This window comes from Eleutherodactylus coqui, chromosome 6, assembly GCF_035609145.1.
Source record: "Eleutherodactylus coqui strain aEleCoq1 chromosome 6, aEleCoq1.hap1, whole genome shotgun sequence".
NCBI lineage: Eukaryota > Metazoa > Chordata > Amphibia > Anura > Eleutherodactylidae > Eleutherodactylus > Eleutherodactylus coqui.
The window spans coordinates 145803985-145829146 of NC_089842.1; the positions used below are offsets into that span (position 1 = coordinate 145803985).

Consider the following 25162-nt stretch of genomic DNA (forward strand, 5'->3'; position numbering starts at 1 on the left):
AAAGAGTTGGATTTTCGTCTGGTGCGATCTTCAGAGGGGGACAGCGCTGGATCGTGGCAGCAGATGAGTATAAGGATACATCATCCTTATCACGTTGCTTAACAGGAGCATATCTTATTTTATGGTGCTGTGGAGATAGGACAGGTTCCCTTTAAGCAGGTAGGAGGCTAGGAGTTAATAGAAGTACACATTAATGGGGTTTTCTTTGCAGTTTCTATTGATGATTTATCCTCAGGAAAGGTCATCAATAGTTGATCGGCTGGGGTTTGTTGCACATGACCTCAGCTAATCAGCTGTTCGGGCACCCACTGTTAGGCTTTATTCACACGAGCATATATCGGCCCCTTTTTCATGGCTGGCTGATATACGCTGCCCATCTGATGCATTGGTTTACAGCTGCATTTACGGCTGCATTCCCACAAACGTATATCGACTCGGTTTTCACACCAAGCCGATATGCGTCGTCCTCGAGCAGGGGGTAGGAGGATGGAAGAGCCAGGAGCAGGAACTGAGCTCCCGCCCCCTCTCTGCCTCCTCTCCGCCCCTCTGCACTATTTGCAATGAAAGGAGGTGGGACGGGGGTGGGGCTAAGTTCCGTGAATTAGCCCCGCCCCGTTCCGCCTCTCCCCATTGCAAATAGTGCAGAGGGGTGGAGAGGAAGCAGAGAGGGAGTGGGAGCTCGGTTCCTGCTAATGGCTCTTCCATCCTCTCCCCCTGCACATAAGGACGACATATATCGTCTCGGCCTGAAAACCGAGCTGATATACGTTCGTGGGAATGCAGCCATACTTTCACTAAAGTTTCGCTAATATTTTCCTTTAGGGTCACCGAGGGTCCTGAAGAACTAAACGGCTAACAGCAACAACAAAATGAATTTGAACAGCACTTATCATTATCACGTCATGCACAAGGCAGAGCGATGTGTAGGACTATGTGGCTATACGGGCTAACAAAATCACTGAATGGCTGTGATTGGTTCATTGAGCGCTGGGTCTAATTGGCTGAGCTACGGCGCTCAAGAACCAATTAGAGGCAGCGCTTCCTGAAGGTGGGGTTTTTCAAACCCTGGACCAGGGAGACATTGCCTGAAGACTCAGGACAAGTGCCATGGAGCTGCGGAGATGTGCAGCACGGCTGTTAATGTAGGATTTCCTATTGTAAAAGTTGCATTGCATCGCAGTTTCGCGTGATGCAATGCTCCATAAGAAAAAATGGGCTACAAACATAGCAAATTGCAGCTTTATAGAGCATGCCAGTTTTCTATTCTAGCAATGTCGCAGGCTACCAAACATCTCTTGTGTGATAGAACCCATAGAAAAACCTTGGGCTTCACATATATGCGATTTGTAGCCCGTGTGAAAGCAGCCTTAGGGCTTATTTAGACGACCGTATATTGGCTCGGTTTTCACGCCGAGCCGATATACGGTGTCCTTGTCTGCAGGGGGGGGGGAGGATGGAAGAGCCAGGAGCAGGAACTGAGCTCCCGCCCCTTCCCCGCCCTCGCCACTATTTGCAATGGTAGGGGCGGAGCTAAGTGGCGGGACTTAGCTCCGCCCCGTCTCGCCCCCACAGATTCGCACTACCTGCGTTTCACAAATAAACTAGTTACTGACTGATATGAAAAAGCTGTCAGTTGATCAATTGCACATCAATATTAGGCCGGGCTGACACAAGCGTAATTTAATTGCGTATTATGTGCGCAATGTGCGAGTGCATAATATGTGGTGAATGGAGTCAATGATAGTACATTGATTTCCATTGATATATTCACACTTGCGTATATTCATTATGTATAATACGTGTGCAAAAAAGAACGCAGCATGTTTTATTTTACCATGTATTATGCGCGATAGAGCCGTATTGTTCTCTATGGGTGCGTACGGAAACACTTTACAAACACAATTGAATTGCGTATCGGCGGAGTTTTACACAATGTTCCTTAGAGACAATGGAATGAACGTTTAAAAAAACCCAAGAAGCCAGTGCATTACAGCGTACGTGAGATATGCAGTCATGGGCAGGCATACGCAATCACAAACACGGTGATACGCAGCTCCACATGCCGGTTAAATGCTGCGATTTTTCCACAGCGTTTTACTATACGGTCATGTGAGCCCTTAATAGGGTGCAGCAATAATAATATTTTGCAGATTGCCATTCATGCTTTTTCCTATAGCCTTTAAAGTGACTTCAATAAGGATTCCTCATAATGTGTAGTGCCATAAATTAGCATTTCCTGGGATTTATATAACATGACACTGCAAATGTTACACTGTATCCCTTTGTATCAGTGACATTGCCTACCACAAGGAAGTATGCACACAGACTACTCTAGTCAGACTCGGAAGCTCCCCCCAGCATCCTACTGTGATTGGCTGCAGCAGGTCCACACATGATTGGCTCCTGACAGATGATGTAATGCAGACAAGCCCCACCCATCCCTCCAGCTATAAATACAGAGCTCTGGAGTGGAGGGATCTCATCATCTTTGGCTCTGAGCAGAGTTCTTGCTTCAACAGTGATTGAACGGAACCCTCTCTGAGTCCTCTGCGCCTTCCTGCAACCTCTTCTATTCCTGCATTGAAACTTTATTTGTGCCAGAAAACCACCAAGAAGCTGCAATGGAATCCCAGGTGCGCCAGAACTTCCACCGCGACTGTGAGGCTGCCATCAACCGCATGGTGAACATGGAGCTCTATGCCTCCTACACCTATCTCTCCATGGTGAGTATTCTCTGCTATTCCCCATAGTCTTCAGAGGAAGTCTTCTGCTAGACTTGAAGTTGTATGCGTCATTATGCCTGTGTAGACTCAGTGTTGTATGCTGAGGCTTATAGTGCCAGCAGGTCTATGTAGCTTCAGCTTTAAGCTGGATGGTGTCATGTAGCTCCATAGACGCCTCTTGCTTTGTACTTGTGTTGCTGACCTCCCCTCCCTCTAGTGTTATCAGCACCTTGCAGGGATCTGTAGTGCACACCCTGTATGCGCCCTCATGGGGACAACACAGCGTATCTGTGACAAAAGTTTAGTGGTTAGGATATTATGGGGTGGGGCAAAGCCACCTCCTGATCCTCCTCCACCCAATTCCTTGTTTTTACTGCCTGTAATCAAAGTCCACATGGTGGAGGTTAAAGAGAAACAATAACCATGTTCACTGATTACTTACAGGATTTATGGGACGATGCCGGACTGTTCTAGTGCAAGGTTACCAAGACTGTTTTCACACCTGTAGTGTGGATTTTTTTTTTTCCTTTTTGGATGCAGGAAGGGTCCATCTTTGCCTCTAATAAGCGCTTTCAGTCTCTGCTCAGCTGCCTGGTATTTGACTTTTCTCTGTCCCCATTGATTTCAATGGATCAGTTTCTCTCCTCCAAATACAGAGCAGAGACAGAAACCCTGAACTGAGCCTTAATGCAGGTGTGAAAACAGCCTAACATACTATTACTGATTGTACATGTTTGGGGGGCAAGTAGGTAGGCAGCTGGAGCTTTATCCTGCATTGCTTCTCAAGCACATGAAGATCACTCCATGGCACCATACCCTCACAGTAGTGACCAGAATCCTTCAACTATGGAAGTAAGTTACTGTAACAAAACCAGTTACTGCAAATCTGACTTAGTGGTTGAATTTGGCATGTACATTTATTCACTACTGCTTTTTGGGCCCTTTTACACGGGCCGATAATGGGTTGGATTCCAGTAAGAATCTGAACTATTATTCAGTGTAAATGCATGCAGACTGAATGATAACTAATTCCCTAGTCATTCAGTTTCTGCATGCATAAAAACGGAATGTCTGATCAGCTCAGGTAAACGGGCATCCATTCATTTATGAACTGTCTGTTTACTGTGAATGGAGGTGGGTGGGTTGGAACAATCCCTGACCAGTTCCACCTCCATTAACTCTGTGTAAAAGCACTAACAATCACTGCTGGGGCAACCTATTGGGCATCTGTGCCTGACATGTTCAGTGTAAAGGTGCTTCGTTGCATAGCTTGTAGTATACAACAGATAGGCCTGTAAATAAATGCCTCATAGTCATTAAACAAGGCCCAGAAGACTACTCTTCCAGCACAAGATGGTTCTGAGGACATCATATTGCACACGCCAAAGAACTAAGGTCACCAAGAATGTTTCTTGACACTAAAACTCCTCTCCTTCTTTTCAGTCCTTCTACTTTGACCGTGATGATGTAGCCCTTCATAATGTGGCCAAGTTCTTCAAGGAGCAGAGCCACGAAGAGCGAGAGCATGCTGAGAAGTTCATAAAGTATCAGAACAAGCGTGGGGGTCGTGTTGTCTTGCAGGATATAAAGGTGAGACTTTGGTTTCTTCTTGGCCTCAAATAGGGAAAAACCTGAAGTACTTAAAAGGGTATATCCATCTCAGACTTATGGCATAACAACCAGAGATGCTGTGAAAATCTAGCAGATGCAGGACCCATAGTTGGGACTTGAGAGAACTCAGCTCAACCACCTCAGACCCAGCTGTATAGGGTTTCCATGCTACCACATGCAGTGTGATATTGCTATCTTGGCAATGGCTGAGATGAGAAGATGCCTCTTAAAGTACCTCAATAGGAGTCCATAACTTTTTTTGTAACTATCTTGCTGGGTCAAATATTTCTAGGATATTGGGCTATTCTATTAAGAATTCTTGTAATGGTAGATTTCCAAAGTAATACATTACCCACTGGTATTCAGTGGTTTTAGCTATTTTAATAGTACATGGACCTGAAACTAGAAGATGACTATTTGACAGCTTTAACTCCTTGTGAGGACTCTTGCACACCTATCATGCATCCTGAAGTGATGTTTTTTGATAGGTCATATTGTGACTGGCTTTATTCCATGAAGGGATTGTTGTGAACATCTCTGGTTATCACTACTTTTACTAATTCATCTGAAAAATAAACTTAAAACACTCCTTCTGCTTCTAGAAACCTGAGCGTGATGAGTGGGCCAACACTCTGGAGGCCATGCAGGCTGCTCTACAGCTAGAGAAGACTGTGAACCAGGCCCTTCTGGAGCTTCACAAAGCGGCCTCTGACAAGGTTGACCCTCAGGTAAGTACCTCTACATCTTGAGTCTTCTGTAAATGGTGTACCTGGCCAGCACTTTCAGACAACTCTTCAGAATAATCTGCCATGTGTCTATGAAGAATAACACTACTTGCCCATTATATAGCATTGTCTACCACTTTCCTCTCTGTGGGCTGCATCTCTAATCTTCAGTTTTGTCTCAGCTGGTGGAAGGAGACTGCTTGTTAGTCTTCTATACACAGTAGAATGCAGATTCTGCTCCCTAACTATGTAGCACCCAAACAGCATTGTGGAGAACACCAGAAAAGTATTAAACAGATGTGATTTCAGTAACTAAATCTACCAGGTAGCTGCTGCAGCACCTGTAGATCTGTCACTCCTCCATCCTGTAGACTTCTATGGTTGGCATGAGTAATCGCTCTCCTCTACTTGTCACCAGACATCTTCATGACTTAACTAGCAGTGAACTGCAAAGTGGGACGGGAGAAACCCCAAGTGACAGCACTTTAGATGGACTTTTACTTCTGCCAGTTATCAAACTGGCTATCACCTGAGCACAAGTTGTCTGAAAGTGCAGTGACTGGAGCTTTTTCCATGTGGATGGGGAAATCTAAAGTGCTACTCCTTGATGGCCCATTTTCTTAGGCTGAAAGCTGCATGGAAAACTTTATGCTTTGGGGGGAATAAGGATGACTCCACACTGAAGGATTAATGCTGGATTGGAAAAAGTGACTGGCTTAAGGGGAACATAACTTAAATTTAAGTTATGGTACTTGTAGTTTAGGTTGTGGGAGTCAGGCCAGTCTCGTACTCACCCAGTTGTCAATGTTCCCTGGTGAGGTCAGCATGCATAGTAGGGCTCTTATAAGGTGCTATGTGCCCACTCCAATAAACATGAATGGAAATGTACATGCATTCTCTTTTGAAAGTCAGGCTGGTGTGGGCACTTCACTGGGGGACCATGTAAGTATGAGACACAGCCCCCTGGACTTCCTATCACCTAAACTAGTAGCACCATAACTTGGGTTAATGGTGCTTATAGTTGACAGGTTCCCTCTATTCCAGTACTTCAGTCATTGAGTGGCCTCTGGTAATGCAGCTCTGACTTATTCGGGTAATTGGCATGAGCTGTCATACTGTCAGGAGTTGCCAAGTGTGGAACTCGCAAGAAGCAGCCATGAACTGTCTGTAATTCTGGTGAAGCCTTTTAACCCCTGCTTAAATTGTTAACTACTCTCATACTGTGGATAGCAGTTCTTACACATCATTAACTTGCCCCTTCTCTTCCAGCTCTGTGACTTCTTGGAATCAGAGTACCTGGAGGAACAAGTGAAGGCTATAAAGCAACTTGGAGACTACATCACCAACCTGAAGCGCCTTGGGGTACCCCAGAACGGCATGGGCGAGTACCTGTTTGACAAGCACACCCTGGGAGAGAGCAGCTAACAAGCCTCCCTCATGGGTTCCACCAGTCTACTTTGCATCTACAATTCCATCTGTGATAGATGTAATGTCCATCTGAGTTGTGGTGAGACATAAAATGTTCTGTGATCTAAGCTGACATGACTGCTTGTCAACAAGTTTTTTTCCAATAAAGTTTTTCTGCCTTTAGCAATTGAGTCATCTAATAAAACTTGCAGGTTGTCCTGCATGAAACCTTCAGACAGGGACATCAAATACTAAGGCCTCCTTCCCACAGACAGATTTCCGCCGTGTAATACACGGCGAAAATCTTCTGCGTTGCCTGCAGCTATTAGGTTCTATTAAACCTAATAACTCGCTGCTTACGGTGTGGAATTCCACACTGTGAAATCTCCTGTCCTCACCTGCGGCATGCTCTATTTGCCGTGAGTGTACACGCGGCCGGCTTCCATTGCAGTCAATGGAAGCCATCCGTTCATGCTATCTTCCGCTGTAGCACAGCGGAAGATAGCGTGAAATCGCCTCTCCGCCTACCGCTGCGTCATGTGACGCTGTGGGCATGTCTTGTGATGTGGCCGGCGTGTCACATGATACTGTGGCGCACCACGCCGAAGCGTCATGCGGGACTCCGGATCCGCTGGTAAGTATGGGGTCTCTAAGGGGCGCCGTGATGGGCTTCGCCGTGGAATATTCCGCGGCGGAGCCCATCACGGCCGTGTGCAGCTGGCCTAAAGGGCAGACAGCATTGGAATGTGAACACAAGAAATCAAGTTGGTGGTTGTGCATTATGGGTGGAGCTTGGGTCTCATTAGGTTATAATTCTGCTATAAGTAATACCTGTAAGTGTTCATGCACAGATGAATCCTCTGCTTCATTATCAACCTAGTTAAGGTGCAGGGGCAAACAGTAGAACAAAGTGTTTTGTTTTGTTTTTTTTTTTTCCCCAGTTATTTGAGTGAGTTGTCATCAGTAGCTCACTTACTCTCACTCAGCAGATGGTGTTGACTCTTATTTATTTTTATTGCCTGCCTAAAATAAGCCAAATGCTTATGCTGCACTGTTCAGTCGCTGGTTTGCATATAGATTAAACGATTGTTCATTCTGTCTAAAAGCCCCTTAAAGACTAAGAACGGCATATTTTAAATTAAACCCAGAGATCTATCATTTTATAGATAATCACACATTGTGGGTTTGTCATGGGGAAACTTCCACGCTTTTTATGTTCGTCCTAGACAGCCAGAATGCACATGAAAACTAACTATACTGGTGTCTGACGCAGGATGAACAGAAAAGTGAGAAGACAGAGTGGGGTCCTCAGAACCCCTCAGACTGAATCCACCTTGCAGTGGAGCACTTGTCCCAAAAAGGACAACCCCACTCTCTTGGACGGACGTCTGAGGGGAACCAGAGTACCAGCAACAAAGAACAAATTGAGACAAGGACCATAGATTACCAGACAAACAAGGAACACACAGGAGCTCTGAGCAGGCTGACTGCTCAGGGAACACTGGATATCAGCAATGGTACTGGTGTAGCTTGATGCTACCAGAAACAAGGGGTTTGACTGGGCTTCCATGTAGAAATGCGCCTATCACACCCCTAGCTCCTGATTTGGCGGCTGATGTGTCCCTCACGTTCCGGCTCCGTACATAGTGTTCCCCACATGCCGCAGGTGTTTATTGCATCCTAGCTCTGACAGTTCCCCGGAGGCTGCTGCCCACTTCTGGACCCCCTTCCCCCCAGCTGCACATGTAGCTCTAAGCAGTCTTCTGCTCTCGGCTCTGGCACTCAATGTTCCCCAGAGGCAGCTGTCGAGCGGCTTTGCCCAGTTCCCTACCACACTGCATGCACTTTTTGCAGGAAACATTTCTGCGAAATCACCTGTCATAGAATGATTTCCACTGGGTTTACAGGTGTCTGCCTTGCCACCTCCAGCTCACACAGCTGTCAGTCAGCCCTTGGGGGGCGTGAAGGGCCTGCAAAAGCAGCAAATTTGCTCCTGGGGATGTGAACAGCCTGTCAAACTGCCTGTATCTTGTCACCACCCACACTTGTGGTGGCATCAAGATACACCAGTACCATTAGCAACTCCCAGCCAGGAAGAGCTGTATTATACAGGGAAGAGGGAGAAGCCAATTGACATTTGTCAACCAATCACCAGCCACACCTCGCTGACAGCTACAGGACTAACCTGGGCTAGTACACACAGGAGATGTTAACCCTGGATAGTCAGGATAGAACCCACAAACAAAGGTGTGTGTGGGCAAATACTTGACAGTGTGCTAACACACCATGTGAAGGAAATCTTAAACTTTTTTAATTGTCACTGTCAGGGCCATCACCATCTGGACCATGTGTCTACATCTTTAGTGTGGCTCTGTGTACATACTTGGCTGGCGTAACTAGTGGCAAAACTGCACATTCGCATTGAAAGACTCCCCCCCCCCCCCCCCCCCCCCCCAATGAAGCAGAGAATTTCATTTGCTGAATCTTGCTGCTGATTGCAGTTTTTTTTTTTTTAAAGCATGTAACTTGGCTGCATAAAGGGGACCTCATGCAGAGGAATTGCGTACACAAAATAAATGCAGGTGAACATACTCATTGAAAACAATGGGTTCTATTCACTGCTTTTTGCATGCGCAAATAGGCGACAGTATAGATTTTCAAAAAATATTTAACCCATAAGCCCGCATTACTGCATTACTGTTCACTCGAATCTGCAAATTTGTCTTACTTCCTCCTAGTGAAGTTGAGTCAGAGATCCTGTGACTTTGTCATATGACATCTCACAACCGCAGCAGATTCTGTTTCAGGTATTACAGAAATGAAAGGCATACATCAGCAAAAAACCCGTAGACAATGTAATGCCCAGTGCAGACATCACCAAGGAGAGAAGTCACAGGGTCTGGCAGCGGCTTGTCCCCCTCTTCCCATTAACAAAACATGCATGCTGTGGACTGAACTCTTGTTTGGCTGATGGGTATCTTGTGTATTGGGGTCCTTTACTTGTCCCGCTTGAGCGGCTGTGGAAGCAGAAGTAATGATTCAGAGATGTGCATTGATCATCTGTCATACCAGCTTGGTGGATATGGGACTTGGAGTATTCTGTCTCTGAGTACACTTTGGATGCAAATTCATTTATATTTGGGTATTTAATGGATAGCATGTTTCATAATGTCACCCGATGAACGGCTGCTCCATGCACAGGGAAATGCACTGCGATATTGTTAATGACGGCAAGAGGGTTTCGGCCAATTTCTGGATCTAACAAAAATGGGATTGACAAACCCCTATCCCAAGTGTGTGGAGACCTTTAGCCCATGTTCAGATGGACGATAGCGAGTTGCGCCCGAGATTCTTGGGCACAACTCACATTGGACAGCATATGGACCCTCCATCCGTATGCTATGTGATGTGCGAGACATTGCAAGTCCTATTCTCATGCTTGAATCGCACAGAAATAGGATCTGCTTCAGTTTTCCTGTCTCGCACTGTCGGTACAAAAGGAAAAACATCCATGTTCATTGAACACAGTGGGCTAATAGATCACATGAGTTCTGTGGGTGACGTAAACGCACAAAAATCGTGGAATTTTCTCACCCATGTAAATAAGCCCTTAGGGTGAATTCACACACAGCGGAATGTGCACCAGTACATTATACAGTACAGTGTAAGTTAATGGAATTTTAACAAACCCCATTTACATAGGCCCACTGTCCACGGGCGGAATTGTATTGCAGATTATCCGCAGTTCACGCCGCCAATAGGGAATCATGGGCGTCCGCAGCTGACTTAAAGCATGCAGATTTGATTTGCGGATCTTTGGATGCAGAAATCAAATCGCAGCATGCTCCATTTCAGTGCAGTTCCCACACAGACGGCTTCTATTGAAGTCCATGGAAGCCGCCCGATCTGCGGCCTGTCTGCAATTGACAATGTGGACGGGCTGTGGATTTCCACAGGAAAGCAGGAGCTTGGAAGAAAACCCTCTGCTGCGCATGGGTGCCGCCTGGCGCTTTTGCACACATCCACAGTAGGGAAAAAGAGGACCCGGACAGGTACGCACGTTCCTCGTCTGCAGGCAGAGTCAGATTCCGCTGCGGGCTCCCACACGCGGAATCCGACCCGCCCGTGGACATGAGGCCTAACAGTGGAAAATAGTCATGCTGTGGATTTGTAAATCTGCAGTACGCTCTATTTCTTGTAGATTTTTACAGCAGAAAGGGGCACTGCAGAGGACCCCTTCCGACTGACTGTTTAGATGCACGGTCATGATTAACCACGGCATCTAAATAGTTAACCATCACTGGAGCTAGCACTGATCATGTCAGCTGCTAAAAACAGCTAATAGCCATTGGGTGTGGAACGAACGTGTCTTTTAAGCATCCTTTATGAACAAATGATGTATATTTACTTTATGTGGTCAGGAAAGGGTTAAAGGGTCTGCTGCTAATGTTTTGGTACTACCAGTATATAGCACAAGATACCTTTAGAAGTCTTGTGAAGTGCATGCCTCAGAGGTCAGAGTCCTTTTGGTAGCAATTGGAGGGACCTACACAATAATAGGCTGTTGGTATTATCCCTTTACAGTTCAATTTCCGCCCTCATCTGACATTACGATTTCCCTGCATAGCTCCGATGTCGGACGAGGGCCGGCACATGTTTCTAACAGTATGCAGGACAGGGCTCCCGATTTCTAAGACTATTCTCTATATGTATGTTACAGTATACAGGACAGTACACAGATGTCAGAGACTGTTCTCCATATGTAAATTACAGTATGCAGGACAGAGCTCTGATATTGCAGGCTGTTCTCCATATGTATGTAACAGTATGCAGGACTGCCCTGATTTAAAAGGCTAATTTGCCTAACAAGGGACCGGTGATAGCAGGTATGTGTTGCATTTAGCAAACCTCCCATAGATCTCTGTGGGGCTTTTTGGTACGCAAACACGCCCAAGATAGAGTAGGTCCTATTTTTTGGCACCTGCGAAAACGATTTGCGCAAAAAGAAGGTGTGAGAATGAGCCCATTAAAATCAATGAGTTCTATTCTCCGCATTATGTGTGTGGGAATTTCCCGCATGCATAATTGGAGCGTTCTACGTTCGTCTGTTGAAGTTTGTAATATCTGTTGGAAATTTATCTACAATGATTTGTGGAAAAAAAGGAAGCAACTTATGGTAGAATTTTGGTGTCACACAATGGTAAATGTGCCTCAAAGTATGTAAACTTGCATAAAATTTCAAGACCCCTGTCCTCGTTCTGTAAATTGTTAGCAGCATGTAGACTGTATTCCTGTATGTAAGTCCTGTATTCTGCAAACAGACTAGTTACGGACTGATAAAAAAGCCAAGTAAAGGCACCTTTACACAGGACGACTGTCCATAATCCTCGCATATAAGTACCCAAGGGCCGTCTCATGGACTATGCTCAACTCCGGCTGCCCGCCTCCAATCACAGTGAACAGGAGTCGTTCAAACATTGAGTGGCTCCAGTTTACATGGCCCGACAGGCGCTTGGTTTTTAGCCGACTGTGACTCTGGGTACTGGTGTATCTTGATGCCACCGGAAGCTAGGGGTTTGCCAGGGGTAACGCCCCTGTCACACCCCTAGCTGCCAATTGGGTGAAGATCTGAAGGTCCTACAAGGTGTTGTTAGCTGGCTGTCCCCCGGCCATGGGTCTGTGCTCTCACAGAGGAGCCTCCCTGTGCTGCACCGCAGATAGCTGCCTGTCCCCCGGCCCTGCTGCATTATGGCTCCCTGGTGTGGTGCACTGTACCCCCGACGCTGTGTTCTCCATGCTGCCAAGCACCTTATAGTAAAGTAATATGCTGGCGGAGGGTGGGGGAGAGGGAAGGGGGCCGATGCCGGCAAAGCTGCTTCAACTCGCTGTCTACTGCCTGAGGCCAACCCCACTCTGCGCTTTATCACAGAGGGTGGTAGCGCAGACAGAGAAGGCACTTTCAGAAGTGCAAATGCGCACCTGCATGGGACCTGCATGGCAACGAGCAGATGTCAGTGCGGCCAGTGGCTTTCAGTGAGTGTACCAGGGCGGTGTGGCCTCCGTGCTGCTGCGCCGGGAGAGAAGCCGCTTCACGCTGCTTCTGTGTCCCTGCTGAGTCCCGCCCTGTGCAGTGAATGGGCCGCCGGCTGGGAAGGAGCGGTATGATTGACCTATAAGACGCGTTCTGCACGGGCGCCTGGTAAATATCTTGCAGCTGCGGCTGGATGCCTGCCTGCAGTGGGGGACGCTGTCTGGTTTCCCCTACAATCCTTAATGGGCAGCCAGGACCTAAATCTCATCCAGGTCGGTAACCAATCATGTTCAGGGGGCGTAACCCCGCTTGTCAAATCTGACTACACCAGTACCGTGACCCTGACAGGTAAGGGATTTCTTGCTCAGTGCCCTGTCGACGGTCACGTGTACACAGGATGACTACGCCCGAATTCGCTGTTTCCAGCGAGAATTTGGACAATAACTTCCCCCTATAAAGGTACCTTTAGGTCATGATATAAAAGCAATCGCACATTAACATAATTAATAACAGGAGGATCGCAATAATAATATTTTGCAGATTGTCCTTCATGTCTTTCCCTATAACCTTTCAAGTGGCTTCAATGAGGATTCCTCATAACGTGCACCGAGAGGGAAAAAAAGCCTTTTCCTTGGATGTCTATAAAGTGACACTAGAAATGTTACATTGTATCCATCCGTAACATGGGAAGGAGCACACAGCTACACTAGTCAGACCAGGAGGAGGCTCCTCCCACCGCCCTGCTGTGGTTGGCTGCAGCATGTCCACACATGATTGGTTCCTGACAGATGATGTGATGCAGACAAGCCCCACCCATCCCTCCAGCTATAAATACAGAGCTCTGGGGGTGGAGGGATCAAATCATCCTTGGCTCTGAGCAGAGTTCTTGCTTCAACAGTGATTGAACGGAACCCTCTCTGAGTCCTCTGCGCCTTCCTGCAACCTCTTCTATTCCTGCATTGAAACTTTTTTGTGCCAGAAAACCACCAAGAAGCTGCAATGGAATCCCAGGTGCGCCAGAACTTCCACCGTGACTGTGAGGCTGCCATCAACCGCATGGTGAACATGGAGCTCTATGCCTCCTACACCTATCTCTCCATGGTGAGTATTCTCTGCTATTCCCCATAGTCTTCAGAGGAAAGCTTCTGCTAAGTGTAGAACCAGTTGTCTCAGCATGCACATGTAGTTGCATAGTAATGCATGCTGAGGCTTCTAGTGCCAGCATGTAGCTCCAGATACAAGCTGGGTGGTGTCATGTGGGTGCATAGCAGCAGGAATATGACCAGATGTGCAAGGTTTTGCTTCTCCTTCCAGATTCTTGTCTTGCAGTCTCCCCACCCCCTCCTGCTTTGTTCCTCTTGTGTGCAGGGAAGGCAGCAAGTGCAAAGCATCTCCATTGTGCTTCTAGCACCTTCTCCTCCTTGCAGGGATCTGTAGTGCACCCCCTTTATGTGCCATTATGGGAACAACACCGCTTATCTCTGAAGCCTGGGACAGAAATGTTTAGTGGTTAGGACACTGGGGCGATGCAACCTCGTGATCCTCCTCCACCCAGTTCTTTGTTTTTATCTTGTGCAATCAAAGTCCACATGGTAGGAGGGATTAAGGGGAACGTGTTGTTCGGGGAACAGAAGAGTTACAGGGGTCATTGAGAGATGTCTGAATATCCTAGTGCAACGTCTCTGAACCTGCTGCTCAAACGTCTTCAAAGAAACCCCGTCTCTTACCCTCCCCTTAGAAAAGCTAGGCTGCCATAGACAGTGGGATGAAGACAAGAACTTCTGCGTCCTCCTGCACGCGACAGGGTCTGATCCTGCAGCAGGATCCGACCCTGTGCCTGGCCAATGACCCCCATGTACCTGTCTGGGTTCTCTTCTCTGTACTGCGGAAGCGCTGGCCGGCGTGCGTGCACGTTACAGAAGAAACCATGCGGTCACTAGCCGATGACGCAGATCTTGTGACCATTCTGCAGAAGGGTCGTGGGACAGATAATGGCACATAATGGAGCATGCTGCATGGAAATTTCTGCTCACGACCAAGAAGCAGCAGGTCTCGATAGAAAGCCATTAGCGGTATCTGCTGCGGAATCCAGGGACAGCAGTCAGCCCCAGATTCTGTAAATCAAATTCGACTGTGTGCAGGAGCCCTACCTCTTCTGTTATCCTGTTTCATTATAGACAGTAAGCTCTTGTGAGCAGTGATCATCCTAGTCAGTTTAATATTAGGTTGTACGATGGGGGCTCGTGCTATAACAAGGCAGATATCTTCCAACGGAAAAACCCTTCTAATCATAAGACGATGAAAACACTTGTAATCATAATGCACCGATCATGGGAATTGTTGCTACAGGTGATCCAACTGGTGGTTGGTTTGGGCATGTGTCTGTTGCTACTACTCATATTTGCCTGGCTTCATAGTGTACAGTAGATATACATGCAAACCAATCCCCCACTAGTCAACACAATGAGACTCTGCTCTTCATAAGGTGCGTGTGTGCCTGCCTGTGTGTGCCTGTGCGCGTCCGTGCGTGTGTGCGCGTGTCCAGACTGGCACAATGATCCCTCATGACTGCAATCACAAAGCATATGCCTAAAACTCTTTATTTTTCAGTCCTTCTACTTTGACCGTGATGACATAGCCCTTCATAATGTGGCCAAGTTCTTCAAAGAGCAGAGCCATGAAGAGCGAGAGCATGCTGAGAAGTTCATGAAGTATCAGAACAAGCGTGGGGGTCGTGTTGTCTTGCAGGATGTTAAGGTGAGACTTTAACTTCTTCCTCACTTAGAAAAATTACAGAAAAAAAAGTACTGGAGGTGCTGATACACCTTTAGGTAAAAAATTGAAAGACCGATTGTTTCACAAATGCAGCCATACATCCTAGGCCAGGTTGGCCATACATGTCCAGTAACGGGCAATGAACAATCTTTCCAGGAGTATTCTCTGAAAGAATAGATCTTTTGGATGACAAAGTCAAATGTGACCAACTCTTCTACAAATGTTTTTATTAGGTGGCTGAATCAATCGCTGTTAAATTTTACCAACAAATTATCTTCTTAGTTTCAACTATCATTAATCTTTCACTCATCTGAATATAATTGTTCTGTGGAAAAGAGCCTTAACTGTGGTCTAGTGATGCCAAGTAGTGGCTTTTGGACAATAGAAAAGTGTTCACCGGTGGTAGAAGCAGAATACAGAACTCTGCTGTGAGCCTGGGAAGTACAGCCATAGAATAGCCTTTGTGTGAAGGTAGTAACAGCTACCACTGCAACAAGTAATGGTTTCAAAGTATAGTGTGCCTCTATATGATGAGCATAACCATAAAGCTTAGTGTAACTCGATAAAGCTTGTTTAAACCCATCTTTTGATCTCTCTGCCACGACAATAAAACTTCCTAGGGGCCAGTACAGCCTGGTATATCTTCCTATACATGTACTGCTGTGTGGAGCTAGTTTGTGGAGCAAACAGACATGGCCGCTGTGATCTCCACAATGGTAGACTTATTAAACCACTGAATAATGGTACACTTATATATAAAGTGTCCTCATGCAGTATGTAAACCTGCAGGTACCCTTACATGGGACAATTGTCCGGCATGTAAGTGCCCAACAGTCATTCCACAAACTACTGCCCAACTATTGCTCTAGTGCTAAAAACAATTTGGTTGTTTAAGTGAATGAAGGTAGAGCGACTGGATCACGCCGGCCACTCGCACTAAGCAGGGTTCGTTCAACCATTGCGCAGCTCCTTTTTACACGGCCTGACAGTTCTTTATCTTAAGTTCTGCTAAACACCAAGTGACTCCAACAGGTGAACAACTTCTGGCTCAGTGTCATGTCGGTGGCCACATATAGGCTGGGTTTACACGGGGCGTATTTTCGTCGGAAATCTTGCGGTTTGGCTGCAGCAAAAACCGCGAGATTTCCGCCGGGAGAACCGCCGCGGCGGCTTTGAAGCGGTCCGGCCGCATGCTTTTCCGTTGTGGCCTCCTCTCCCATAGAGGAGAGCGCGGCCGTAACATAAATAAACAAAAAAATGACAGTAAACAGACATGCTGCTTCTTTTCTTTTGCGGTTTCAACTGGATTTACCGCAGCGGATTAGCCGTCCCATGTGGACGAGGTTTCTGACAAATCTCGTCCACATGGCTGGCTAATCCCGAGATTAGCGGCCGCGCGCGGTTTTGCCGCAGGCGGATCTGCTGCGGCAGAACCGCGGCAAATCCACCCTGTGTGAATCCAGCCATACACAGGATTATTTCCTGAATTTGCTGTTTCCAGTGACAATTGCCCATGTAAAGGTGCCTTCAGGCCAAAAGCCAATGTCTGAGATGGCTAGGAGTGCAGAGGCATGTATCTTAGAGACCAAATTGCCAGGTACCATTCAATGAAGTGACTGTTGTAAGGACTGCCCTAATAACTTTCCCTTTCTTTCAGAAACCTGAGCGTGATGAGTGGGCCAACACTCTGGAGGCCATGCAGGCAGCTCTGCAGCTGGAGAAGACTGTGAACCAGGCCCTACTGGATCTTCACGTAGTAGCTTCTGACAAGGTTGACCCTCAGGTGAGCATCAATGAACAGACTTGTTCCTAAACTACCTAAGGATGCCTTTTACATGGGCTGCAACTGGCTCACAGAACACACCCAAATTATGGCTTATTCTGCCACTGCAGAAGTCCATCCTAAAACTTGCAGGTCTTAAAGCCCATTTACAGGAAACAAATGTCAGGCAACCAATGCCCAACACTCGTACCTGTCTCCTAGCACCCGTTCTGCTGCATAGGAGTGAGTATCACTGGCTCGCTCGGCAGGGGACTGGGGTAGCTGGAATAGATTTCACTCCTCCTCTCCCCCACCCCTCTCCATTCAGTAAGACTGAACTGCCACTGTGTTAAAGGGGTTGTCCCGCGATAGCAAGTGGGGTTATACACTTCTGTATGGCCATATTAATATACATCGTGCATTAAATTGGCCATACAGAAGTTATACACTTACCCGTCGCCATGGTGCCGTCTAATGTCAGCGTCTAATCCCCCGATTCTGCGCAAGCGCGTCTAAGGGTCTTTTCCCTTCGGCTCAGTCCGGCACGAGCGGCGTTCTGGCTCCGCCCCGTCTATGCATCATCGCATAGCTCTGCCCCATCTGTGCTGATTCCAGCCTCCTGATTGGCTGGAATCGGCACACATGATGGGGCGGAGCTACGCAATGACGCATACAAGGGGGCGGAGCCAGAACACCGCTGCTGCCGGACCGAGCAGAAGGGAAAAGACCCTTCTGCGCAAGCGCGTCTAATCGGGCGATTAGACGCTGAAATTAGACGGCACCATGGCGATAGGGACGCCAGCAACGGAACAGGTAAGTGAATAACTTCTGTATGGCTCCTATTTAATGCACGATGTATATTACAAAGTGCATTAATATGGCCATACAGAAGTGTATACCCCCACTTGCTATCGCGGGACAACCCCTTTAAGTGAATGGAGAGGGCTGGGGGAGTGAGGAATGAAAACTCCTCCTGCAGCCACCCCGGACCCTGCTGGCCTCTCTGACTTCCTGTAGGTTTCCTTCAACTGAGGAAGTGAAATCTGCTGTAGTGAATAGTGTTCATGGTCTTAAAAGACAGCCATGTATTTCTAAAACCTTTTAACCCCTGCTTAACTCTAAGTACACTAGTAGTTCTTACACACTAACTGGCCCCTTCTCTTCCAGCTCTGTGACTTCTTGGAATCGGAGTACCTGGAGGAACAAGTGAAGGCTATAAAGCAACTTGGAGACTACATCACCAACCTGAAGCGCCTTGGGGTACCCCAGAACGGCATGGGCGAGTACCTGTTTGACAAGCACACCCTGGGAGAGAGCAGCTAAGAAGCCTCCCTCATGGATACCACCAGTCTACTCTGCATCTACAGTTCCTTGTCTATCCATGGAGTAAATGTAATGTCCACCTGAGTTGTGAGCTTTAATCTGTCTAAACAGACATGACTGTGCTTGTCAGCAAGTTTTCCAATAAAGTTTTCCTGCCTATAAACTTCCCTAATCTTGTTTTGCTAACGAGATCTGTGGGTTTATTACTGGAGTATCCTGCCAACAACTGAACACTGGAGGTCAGGGATTACTAGAAGGCAAACACAAGAAATCAGTAGCTGCTCATAATTGTGGCTGGAGCCAAGATCTAATTATTGCAGGGCTCACACAGGCATATTGTCACTGCATAGTACATGGCAATACAGATGTAACATGCATATTTTAGACACCCATAGCCTATAATGGGTGTAATAAGCATCATATTAGAAGAAAAACATGTAGTGGTGTTTTTCCACCCAGAAGTGACTACATAGAAGGGCCCATTGTTTAGATGCACATGGAATATGCATTTCCTGCAGACTAACTGGCCAATTTCAGTGCATAAAACACACCACCAATACGACATGTGAATGAAACTATATATAACACATACTTTCACTGTTTTAAGTGGCTTTTAACACAGCCATGTGCATGAGGCCTAAGGCTGGCTTCAATTTGGCTGGTGCTACTGCTGCTGGCCCCACTGAAAACAATGGGTGATATCGCTGGCTTTATTTTTTTAATTGCCAGTGTGAAGCCGGGCACGGTTTACATGTAGCAGAATTGATGCAGATTTTCAACTGTGGAAAGTGTTCATTAAATTCTGCATTATCACTTTTTTTTTTTTAATTTTTTTAAATGGATCCACAGCAGACTTAACCCCTTCAGATGAAAGGGTGGAATCTGCTGCAGATCTGCACCAATGATACAGATTTTGTTGTGGCTCTGTGCAAAAATCAAAAGGAATAAGTAATGCTTTCCCATGGGACAATTACACTAAGACTTTGCTAGTGGTATTGGGTAGGGATGACTCATACAAGAGAATGGGGAGGCAGATCTAAAAATATTTTAGGCAATTCGTAATGTCTGGTTTAAAGGGATTCGGTCCATGTTGCCCAAACCATGTGCAATATGAAACCGGGACACGGATGCCGTTGCCTACATGGGTGTTTTTATTCTGAAATACTGCAGAGTATCAGAATAAATACATTTTGAAGTTTGATTGGACTTGAGTAGGCAGCACCAACTTCTCCCTGCATGAATACAAAAGATGGTCAGCACCATGTGATATAGAAAGGTCCACAGCTAACATGACAGGTATCACAACCGTATGCACGCTATACACAATAGGGATTGGATTTTAAAATAAAATGTAATTTGTTTCTCAAGATGGCAAAAAGGTATAGCAGCAATACAAGATGCAAAAAGTAAAACTTTATTCCTCCCATATAAATCACAAATAGCAACATTTCGACCAAGTAGGTCTTTCTCAGGGCTTACTCAGACATCTGTATATCGGCCAAGTTTTCTCACCCGACCGATACACACCTGGGAGAGGAGGCAGAATGGGACGGGAGCAGTGCACTGAGCTTTGGCCTCTCGCCACTATTTGCAGTGGAACTTGACTCTGCCCCGTCCTGCCAACTCCCATTGCAAATAGTGGCAAGGGGCAGGAGCTCAGTGCACTGCTCCCAGCCAGTCCCACCTACTCCTGCAGAGAGGGACAGCGTATATCGGCTGGGCATGAAAAGGCGCCTGATATAGGACATCTGAATAAGCCCTCAAGCTGAGAAAGACCTACTACTTTGGTCGAAGTGTCACTACTTGTGATTTATATAGAGGAATAGTTTTTTACTTGTGCTGCATTTTTGTTTTGTTTTTTTTTTACAGCTTGCTATGATTTTCAGGGAAGGGCTTATATTTCAAGCCCTTCCCTGAAAATCATCGCTGCAAACCCACTGCTTTCTATTGGGTGATTGATAGACATGGGATAGCATCATTGGCTTCTGCCACAGCTGTGGCAGAAGATTCCTTCATCCCCGTGGTCCATGCGGCCCACGGGGGATGAATGAATTCTCATTGCCTGATGCGATAGTCAGTAAAAAAAGCAGATTAGGATACCAATGATTTACAATGGTTTCCTTCCCATCTGCGATGTTTTCACTGATGCAATATAAATCCCACAAGAAACTGGGAGTGGTGAGTACAAGAGTAGGCTCCCCGGATCCCACCTCACCGAAACTATAAGCACCACAACTTACTGCAGTTTATGGTGCTCATACTTGATGTCCAGTTCCCTGTAAGCAGAGTCTTTGGGTCGCACCCTGCATCACAGTCTGTACAGGAACAGAATCACAGCCCCATACTGCATATGTAGAGGAGGAACTACAGGCGCCACAAGAGTCTGCAACACCAATTGTGGTTATACTGTGTGTGTGTGTGTGTGTGTGTGTGTGTGTATGTGTGTATATATATATATATATATATATATCAAGGTATCCAGACATCCCGATTTGGGACCCTGTGTTCCGCTTTGTCGGGACCCCAGCAGGACAGCCATTTGACCATTTGGACGTCTAATTACCAAGAAGGTGATTACCAGCCAGGGTGCTGCAGCTCTCCAGCTGGTAATCCCTTTGCGGCGCTGCGGCCCAGTGCACATACTGACGGCAGTGTCTGCATCCCAGATCCTTCTCCCCTGACCTCTTCTTAGTTCCGCAGAAGAGGCCTGGGAAGAAGGCACTGCTGTGGGTGCACACACTTCCACCGGCAGCAGTGCTGAGAGGAGCAGCTGCGCTCTGAAGAACAGGAGAAGGTAAGTATGTGGATTTTAGGGAGTTGGGGGGTCTATTACTACTGGGGCTACTGTGGGGGTCACTATTACAAATAGGGTCGATGGGAGACATTATTATTAATAGTGTTTTCTATATGAGCCCCAGCAGAATTAGTATTACCCTTGAGGCCACCATGGAGATCACTTTTACTACTGAGGGCACTGTTGGGGGTCATTATTATTACTGGGGCCACTGTGGGGGTCACTATTACTACTGGAGTTACTGGGGGGGGGGGGGTGTCACTATTACTACTGGGGCCAATATGAGGGGTCAGTATTACTACTGGGGCCACTGTGGGGGTCACTGTTACTGTGGGGGGTCATTATTACTACTGGGGCCACTGTGGGGTCAGTATTACTACTGTGGGGGTAACTATTATTACTGTGGCTACTGTGGGGGTCACTATTATTACTGTGGCTACTGTGGGGGTCACTATTATTACTGGCACCACTGTTGAGGTCACTATTATTACTGGCACCACTGTTGAGGTCACTATTACTACTGGGCTACTGTGTGGGGTCACTATTATTACTAAGGCCACTGTGGGGGTCACTATTACTACTGAGGATACTGTGGGGATCACCATTACTACTGAGGCCACTGTGGGGGTCATTATTAGTACTGAGGCATCCTTGGGGGTCACTATTACTACTGAGGCCACTGTGGGGGTCACTATTACTACTGAGGCCACTGTGGGGGTCACTATTACTACTGAGGCCACTGTGGGGGGTCACTATTACTACTGGGGCCACTGTGGGGGTCACAATTAATAATGAGGGCACTTTTCACATGGCAGCATACTTCAAGCTGATTTAGGAGATGTTTACACAAGGCAGAAATGCTGCGGAAGGTCTGCAGCAGAAATTTCCACTAAAAAATTCCACAGCATTTCTGCATCCAACAGTTCAATTTTGTACCATTGGTGCTGATTTTGACACAAAATCAGCACGTACCCGCAGCTGATTTAATATGCAACGCTTCCTTTCACCCCCTTTGAAGGCTTCCTGCTGTCATAGCTCCCCGTCTTCTGGTTCCCAGGGGCCTGGTCAAGTGAGGCCAGTACAAGTCGCTGGGAACAGGAAGTCGGGGAGTGCAGACAACTAGAAGCCTATAGTGGAGGTGAGGGGGAGCGCCGTATAGTATGAAATTAGCTGCAGGTATGTGGCTGATTTCCAGTCAAAATCTGCCCCAATGGTACAGATTTTGACTGTTTTTTTGGATGCAGAAATGCAGCAGAATTTGCTCCCTGTCTTTTTTGAACCGGTCCTATATATTTTATAATGATGGAGTAAAATCATATGGTGTGATAAGCCCTGCCCCTCACCACACCCCTCTGTCCCACTTTGACCCTGGGAAAATCTGGTCACCATATATATACATATATATATATATATACATACATACACTGTATGACATGCACATAAGCTCCAGGTGCATGCTGAGGGTTGTAGTACTACTGCTGGTAATATTCTCCTCAACGTCCGCGTCCTTCTCCCGGTGACACTGATACAAGTATTCTATGGCCAGGTTGTCCAGAAACTCCTTGACCTCCTCCTCATTCTTAAAATCCACCAGCCCTGCCATTGCGCCCACATGCACAAGTCGCGCTAATCTCTAGCCCCGTCCATTACAGCCAACCTGCAAGTGAGAATTCGATTGGTAACACATCCACGACAAATCGGGCGCTGCTTGAGGACGTCAGAGCTAGTCATACATTGGCAAATAATGTAAAAAATATGTAAGAGAGCAGTACAGTCCGTAGGAGCTGATGTGTGTGCTACATCTGCTGCTCCTCACCTCTCATATGCACTTACCTCCCCTCCCCTATATACTAAATAGTGTTACCTCACTTCCTCTATGTACTACATGCACTTATCTCACCTCTCTTATATACTAAATATGCTCACCTCGTTTCCCCTATATACTGAATGCACATACCCAACTTTCAGTATATTCTAAATACACTTATCTCAGTTCCGCAATATACTGAATGCACTTACCTCACTTCCAGTATATTCTAAATACACTTACCTCACTTCTCCTATACATTATATGCACTTACCTCACTTCCCCTATATACTATATGCACTTACCTCCCTAAATAAGCTCACTTCAAGTCCCCATATACTAAATGCTCTTACCTCACCTCCCCTATATACTAAATACCCTTACCTCACTTCCCCTTTATACTACATGCACTTACCTCACCTTTCCTATATACTAAATACGCTTACCTCATTTCCCCAATATACTGAATGCACTTACCTCACTTCCATTATATACTAAATATACATAACTTACTTCCCCTATACACTACATGCACTTATCTCACCTCTCTTATATTTTAATATGCTCACCTCATTTCCCCTATATACTGAATGCACTTACCTCACTTCCATTATATACTAAATATACATAACTTACTTCCCCTATACACTACATGCACTTATCTCACCTCTCTTATATTTTAATATGCTCACCTCATTTCCCCTATATACTGAATGCACTTACCTCACTTCCAGTATATTGGAAATATACCTACCTCACTTTCCCTATGCATTATATGCTCTCAGCTCACCTACATACCATATGCGTGTATCCCACCTCCCCTATATGCTGTGCACACTAATCACACATCTACTTGGGTAACTCTATATAGGGGTTAAGTCTACACATGCTTTAAGTGCATACAGTATCTCCTATGTAGCATATTGTTATAAAGCAGGTACAAGCTCTGTGCCATGTCTAACCTGTTGTACTTGTGCAGTTAGAGGTCGGCGTACTAGGGCAGCCTGCAGACGGCCGGGTTGGATACGACTGCGAGAATTCTCACAGCGGGATGCGGTCCCGTGCCCCTGCAGAGGCCTGCGGCTCACCTGCTCCCAGCGTCTTCTCTCTGTGCTGTGTGCTGGCTGCTGGCCAGCCGGCGCATGTGCAGAGCGGAGCTGGCCCGTCACCACTGACATTTCTGTGCGGGCCTCTGCGAGACCTGCACAGAAATAGGACATTCCGCGATTTGTTTTTTGCGCGTGATTTCATGCAGAGGAATCGCGGCCGTCTGCCTAGGATTGTGTTTTCTAATGCAATCCTATGGCAGCGGCCACGGGCGGAAATTCTGTGGGAAACCCAGCCGTGGAATTTACGCCCGTGTGCAGGGGGCCTATAGGATCAGGTCTGCACTGCACAACTGGTCTTATGCGTCCCTTGAAGTTCTGGCCCCTCTCCCCGACGATAGTTTAAAAAGAGCTCCCCTTACTCGTTGCAGCAGTATCCCCTCCATTACTAATATTAAAAACCTGCACCTCCGTCTTATTCTTTGGATTTGTGTTTTAATCTTTTTTTCTAATACTCCTTAAGGCCCATTTACATTGGACGAGTGTCGGGGAAACGATGCCCGACACTCGTCCCTGTATCCCTGCGCTCCCGTGGAGCTAGTTTGCACACAGAGCGGCCAGCAGGGGGCGGGGCAGTGCAGGAGATTTCTCACCTCTCGCTCCCCTCCATTCACATAACACAGGCGCCGTTCACTATAGAATGGCAGCTGTTTAAACTGCACTACGAGCGATGATCGCCATTGCTCATCTTTTAGCAGCCCAAAAGATGAGCGGTGAAGATCATCGCTCATCATGCAGCTTAAACAGCCGCCGTTCGCTATGGAACGGTGGCTATGTTATGTGAAAGGAGAGGACGGGGGAGTGAGAGGAGAGAAATCTCCTGCACTGCCCCGCCCCCCTGCTGGCCGCTCCGTGTGCCAGCAGGGGGGCGCGGGGATACAGGCACGAGTGTCGGGCATTGTTTGCCTGACACTCGTCCAATGTAAATGGGCCTTTAATGTATTCTCAATAGAACTATCGTCGTTCCTTGTTTGTTTATAGAATTGAATGATTTATAATGTGATTATTCATTGATTCTATCCCCACCTTTTTAACACCCCCCTTTTTCTTTACCATATTGATAACTAAAGAATATGTACAAAACAACTCCTGCACCAC

At 46.7% G+C, this 25162-nt stretch overlaps 2 protein-coding genes across 2 annotated transcripts; both read left to right on the forward strand.

Moving 5' to 3' along the window:
• Positions 1–2464: 2464 nt before the first annotated feature.
• Positions 2465–6649, forward strand: LOC136632748 (ferritin heavy chain B). The gene is made up of 4 exons (XM_066607881.1): positions 2465–2723; positions 4167–4313; positions 4937–5062; positions 6329–6649. The coding sequence occupies exons 1-4, from the start codon at positions 2622–2624 to the stop codon at positions 6482–6484; spliced, it is 531 nt and encodes a 176-aa protein (XP_066463978.1). The 5' UTR covers positions 2465–2621; the 3' UTR covers positions 6485–6649.
• Positions 6650–13344: 6695 nt separating this feature from the next.
• Positions 13345–18520, forward strand: LOC136632749 (ferritin, higher subunit). Its single transcript, XM_066607883.1, has 4 exons — positions 13345–13598; positions 15108–15254; positions 16930–17055; positions 18202–18520. The coding sequence occupies exons 1-4, from the start codon at positions 13497–13499 to the stop codon at positions 18355–18357; spliced, it is 531 nt and encodes a 176-aa protein (XP_066463980.1). The 5' UTR covers positions 13345–13496; the 3' UTR covers positions 18358–18520.
• The last annotated feature ends 6642 nt before the right edge of the window (positions 18521–25162 follow it).